The sequence below is a fragment of the Atta cephalotes genome (assembly GCF_000143395.1).
Source record: "Atta cephalotes unplaced genomic scaffold scaffold00015, whole genome shotgun sequence".
Lineage (NCBI taxonomy): Eukaryota > Metazoa > Arthropoda > Insecta > Hymenoptera > Formicidae > Atta > Atta cephalotes.
The window spans coordinates 4,681,767-4,688,042 of NW_012130079.1; the positions used below are offsets into that span (position 1 = coordinate 4,681,767).

At 32.9% G+C, this 6,276-nt stretch overlaps 1 protein-coding gene across 1 annotated transcript in view; it reads left to right on the forward strand.

Annotated features, from left to right (window-relative positions):
• Window positions 1–6,276, forward strand: part of LOC105618097 (neural cell adhesion molecule 2) — a 79,741-nt gene that overhangs the window by 63,941 nt on the left and 9,524 nt on the right. Inside the window, exons 6-7 of the mRNA XM_012199637.1 lie at window positions 4,576–4,720; window positions 4,856–4,986. Coding sequence (XP_012055027.1) covers window positions 4,576–4,720; window positions 4,856–4,986 — 276 coding nt within the window. The remainder of the gene's footprint in view (window positions 1–4,575; window positions 4,721–4,855; window positions 4,987–6,276) is intronic.

A 6,276-nucleotide genomic window follows, 5' to 3' on the forward strand; every position in this document is an offset into this window, starting at 1 on the left:
TATATATATATATATATATATATATATATATACACATATATATATATATATATATATATTTCGTAAACGAGAATATTTTTCCCCCGTATCGTATCATGGAATTGCAGCAATTATGTTAATCGATTCGACCTCGCCGGAATGCGCAGTCGGAAATATATTTTTAATGAATGGCGCATCTCATTTCGTAATTATCTTTGCGCGGGCCACCGTGTGAAACGGCGCAAAGCTCTCCGCCGCCATCGGAACGAAATTAGAGCGCAAGTCCGTTACCGTTGATTTATTCCCTCGGCAAGACGCAAAATTTATTATTCGCGCGCGCTCTCTGCCCCGCGATTATTTTTTAATCGCGCGACAGAATCGCGGGGAAGGGAAGGGGGAGGGAGAGAGGAATCCCCGCATCCGTCGCGCTCTCACGCGAGATTGAAGCCTCGACTGTGTGTGAATCCACTTTTTCTGACACACCGCGAGAAAGTTGAAAAAGCTCGGAATATTTTGAGATTTTATGAAAAATTTTGCGTTATATTTCGTTCAGGAATATGAGTAATGTGGACGATGCGTTTTTCTCTGACTACCCTCCACTATTCCTGTTTTATGCGTGGAGCGTAATCCCTAAACTCAGTTCATTGGATGGAGCGAGTGTTTGCACGAGCATGGATGTTTAATTCACGAAACGTAAAGCAGAGTTATTACTGGTGCTTCATAATCCACGAACTTGATTTTTCGTAAGCTTTTACGGAACTTTTAAATAGCATAAAATTATGAATTATGCTTAATTTCGGTATGAAAATAACGAGATGTTAATTAAAATATGAAATATTAGAGATGCAGAAGCGAAACTTGAATTTTACATGATTTGTAACAAAGTTAAAAAAAATCCTCACATGCTGTCAGTCTAAATTAACTATCTGGATTTTATTTTATATCATAATATTAAATTGACGAGACGCAATATAAATTTTGTTACACAATTTTGTCCAAGGGGATAATAGCGTTTAACAAAGTAGTTTCCATTTTAGCGAAAATCGAAAAAGGGTAAAAACAAGAAAAAAAAATATTTCTCGTTTTTTTTTCCTTCGACACCTCGGAGCTATTCGACAAGTATTTGCTCGGATAACAAAGGGAAAACAATTCTCATACGAATGTTTTTGAGGTCATACTGATCGATTGTTATAAAATTGGTTCACACGTTCACCCACGTGCTTTATTCGATTTGTTTTGTGATCAAAATCGATAGTAAAAAAAAAAGTTCGCTTTCCGTTGTTAATACACGTTATTTACTCGTCACTGCTATCAAACGGGCCACTATTTACGAAACGTTAACTGACGAATAATTCATTTACGAAAAAAAAGGCGGTTTTATCATGTTTTTATCCATTCTGATACGTACGTTTGCAAACTTCTAGGATTGTACGGATAGAGAGAGATAAATTTGGGCGATCGTATATATAGACGCAACGAGACGGAATGGTTAACCGGCCACTCGACGTATTGGACGTTCATTAAGGCATCGATTCGCCTTAATTACAAGCGCAAATTCGTGGACTCTGATTTAAATTATTCCACGCTTAACGACGCTTTTACCACGAGTTCGTACTCGTGATAACGATAATTCTCCTGCCACCCTTGCAATGAGACACACTTGTGCACGGCCATACAGAGGTACACGTGCGCAAGAGAGAACCTTATTTTATGGTCACTTTAAGGAGCTGTACGAGCCGTGGTTGAGCTTGCAAATTACATTGAGTGCGCGTCTCGACGGTGTAAATCGAATCGGAAGTCCTTGGGCGCGCGGTTTTCCACGGAGATGCATGTCTGATTATTCAGAGGCGTTTACTACTTGAACAAGTTTCCAAATTAAACGAATCGATATTCGCGGTTTTAAATCGAACGTTATAATCTCAACTATCATAAATATGTCTTACCATTAATTTTTTCTACAATTTTTTGTTCCAATTTAAAGAATAAAATAAAGTATTGGATTGGAAGAAAAGTTCTGCGATATTTTGTTAGCTCAAAATTATATATACAATATCTTTGTTAAAAATAATCAAAATGTAAATTTTAAAAAAGGGTTTTAAAGCTTGAAATCTCTACTTGCGAATGGTTACTATATTTTTTGAATTTATGTGGATTTTGTAATTTTTATATATAGAAAACTATAAGCATAAAAAAAGGGAAAATTTTCTTCTTTCTTTGTGAGTCTGTCACGTGCCAAAAAAAATTTATAAAAATTTTCGATATCTATATCGTGAAAGTTTGGAATTTTTTTACAAAATCGTTTTTTAAAAATGTTTCTACGATTTTTTATTCTTAAGTTATCCGCGAGTTAAGTAAAAAAGAACATTCTGAATTTGATTGCTCATAATTCCATTAAAAATTATCTTACTACAATTAAAAAAAACAGATTCTTAAAGCTGAAACATTGCTCTATCAAATAATATCATGCTAATTTTTTAAATGTAAAATATATAGAAATTTGAAATTAAAAATGTGTGGGATATTACTATCTTTATCAACATTGCGCAATGGAAAAAAGGACAGTAATATCACATTTTTTATGACTCAATTATACATATATTCTTTTTTTTAAATTGACGATTACATCATTTTTGATAGAGCAACGTTTCAGCTTTAAGAATCTGTTTTATTAATTACGGTACCATGATTTTTAACGAAGTTATGAGCAATTAAAATCAAAATGCTCTTTTATTTAATCCGCGTGTAACTTGGTAACAAAAAGTCATAGGAACATTTTTTAAAAACAAACTTTTAGAAAAAACTTTCAGCTTTCGCGTCAGATAGTCAAAAATTTTGCAACAAATATATTCTGTATATAATAATATATGAATAAATATATTCTGTATTTGAGCTAACAAAATTCCGCAGAACTTTTTCTCCAACTATATAAAATATAAAATAAAGTCTGAATATAAAATGTTAGATTATTAATTTATATTCAAAGAACAGCCTTTTTTATTATGAAGAACGATATATGATATGCTTCAGTAAATAAAATAACGAGACTCTCTCTGTATCTTCTACTAAGCTTGCGATTTTTTTCTAATTTTTTGGTAAGACTAGAAATGAAAATTAATAGTCACATTCAAAAGAAAGAACATTTTTGAATGTTAATAAAAAATATGAGACGTATTCAAATACATACAGGTAGAGTAGATTTAAAAAGAAATAGCATTATGCGCATATATTGGATACATATGTACTCAATATGACCTAAGTATATTCCTTTTTTTTTTTGTAAAAAAAGGTGTTAAAAAAATAGAAAATGAAATAATTCATCGTTACTTTTATAAGTTTATATAATTTATAAGTGTATATAAATATTATAAGTTTATTAATGTTGACATAGAAGAATACACAAAGAACTATTTTCCAAGCAATGCTCATTTACTTATTTACTTATTTGCTTATCTACTCACGATGTTTAGCAACTGAATTAAAATCCATAATCTGAAATAATAACAAGAGTACAAAAAAAATATACAATTAATGTGTGTACTATCAGTATACTTAGGTTGACCACATTAATTCCACAAGAAATTTCTTCTCTTCGATTATAAACAAAATGAGACAAAAATATAACAAAAATATATATAAACTAAATATAGTGCTGTAAAGTATGAATATAGAGATAACATCAACTACTAAAATTAATAACAATCTTCTGATAGTTTAGGAAGCAATTATTTATTTATGAAATATTACATCGCTATCATATCACAGCAATCTGTATTTTGCTTTACTGACGATAACAGAATGAACAAATTGAGCAATATAAACTGATACAATCGAGTCAGGTGAACAATCTGCACCACCTATTACTGCTATCTGTTGAATTAATTGTATAATACAAACAAATAGGTATTTTGACATGCCTATATTAATTCCTATTACCTTAATTAATTATTAGATAGAAAATTGAGAATTTCATTTTAAAAAATTAAAATTTGTAAAATTTATAAAGAATAGCGCGTCTTTAAAAAAAATTGTTCTTTAATTTAAAAAACTGATAGAAGTAATACATTAAAAATTATATTATCTATATGCGCATACATTATCTATATACATGCATAAAATAAAGTTTCTTAGTACTGACATATGCGTTTTTGATGTATTAGATAAAGAAGACAGTTGAGATATAAACAACATAGAAAAATGAGAAAGCGTAAGATCTTTATTTATTACTTGTATACTTTCTTACATAAGTTGCGGAAATTTATCTGATACATATACATTGAATAATTCAGTGAAACTTTGACGTAATGACGGTTCTGCCCTAAAAAAAGATAGAAGTCACTTGTTAAAAAAAGTAGGCCTATCTCTCGAGAAAAGTAACGAGAAATTAATTGAGAATTTCAACTATGATTAGCTCTGACCCTTCAGGTCAGATGATAGATACGCTTTTAATATATAGGGGTTGAACGGTTGCTCTCGCCATTAATGACAGTGGGGGTAAGCAAATGATCATGTCGATGAAGAAAAAGAGAATAAATATCGGGTGTCGGCGGGGTAGACGGGCGGAAACTGGGGATGAACGTTATCATAATGTTGTTACAGACGTCCGTCGATGGGAACACGACCACCAGCGTTTTATCTTTCATGGCGACGAAAGCAGACGCAGGCAGACACTTGTCGTGTCAAGCTGAAAATCGAATCATGGGAACCGCGCCGATAGAGGACGGCTGGGTACTCCAGATACAATGTAAGCTCATAAACGACGACAGCCCCGAATCCGGTTCTGTTCCCCGGGGCGCGCTCGCGATGCTCTTTCCTTATTTATTCAGACGCCGGGGATTCCGGTCGATTTTGACGATTTATCGAAGGTCGTGATTCGCAGATACGCCAGAGACGCAGATCCAGCTCGGCACGTCGCTGAATCCTAACACCATACGCGAGGGCACGGACGTCTACTTCGACTGTCTCATACAGGCCGAGCCTTCAGTGTACAAAGTGGAATGGCGACATCAGGTGAGCGAAAACACAATTTTATAGTGAATTTTGTTGGACGTACTAGTGCACGTTAAAGCCGATGTACACTGATTTAATCTGAATGTAAAAGTGAAATGCAGTATTTGAATTATAAAATATATATATATTTCACCAACAACACAATAAAATTTATTGAGTATTTTACGATTTAATTCCATTTCTATATTATTATTTATATCAAATACACATTTTTACCGTAATTTGTATACAATGGCTTTTATTTGCAATCGTACTGAGTGCATTCAATCAAATTTGCTACTACTCAGGCGGAAGCTATAAATGTTGTTTTGACTTTCAAGTACTTGATATTTTGGAGTATCTCCTTACTTTGGAAGACAAGCATCGGCAATGTAAACAGAAGCAAATAAATGCATATAAAAATGGATAAGATAATCAATGGAGAGATTTAGTTTATGTATATAGATACTCAATAATGTATCAAATTATTACGAAGCTTAATTATTTCAAAATGAAATATGAGATAGAAAACATTTGTAGAAAATCACCGACTGTTGAATGATAAAAACAAGTTGATTTAAACATTTTACAACATTTTACAAACACACAAGAAATCAATTTAGCAGAGAAATCGGAGACGCAAAACTTGAAATTACAATAATTTATTCAGCGAGATTTATTTAAAAGTTTTATCTTTAATGAATCAACTTTACGTTAACCAATTAGCATATGTACAACATCCACACGCGAAGTAGAATTTATCATAATTATACCACGGTACATAGAAAAATATTTCCCAGAGAAGAATTTCTGAAAAAAAATCAGAATATATTTGTGAATCATTTTCCGGAGATGTAATCTCCGCAAATACTCTCTCATTCCTTGCTGCGAATTTATTAACATTAATCTATTTCGAAGATGCGTAACAATGTTCGTCGCCAGTAATTCATCCGTATCTCTCGTTCTCAGAAAGTTCTAAAACCCGAGTGTCGTAAACAGATCGGTTTCTCGCCAACTAACAAGCTCGATTATGGTGTATTCGCTCGTGCGCCACGCAAGAGCATCGACTTACATTAAAACCGAATATAAACTTCGACGCTCCAAATATCAAACTTTTATAATAACTTTCCGCCTCTGTCGCAATGATCACTCTTATCTTCTTTTTGTCTCTGACAAATGAGAGGTTACAACATAGTTTATTCGCGTTCGTGTGTGTGTATCATACACACACACACACACACACACACACACACACACACACACACACACACACACACACACACACACACACACACACACACACACACACAC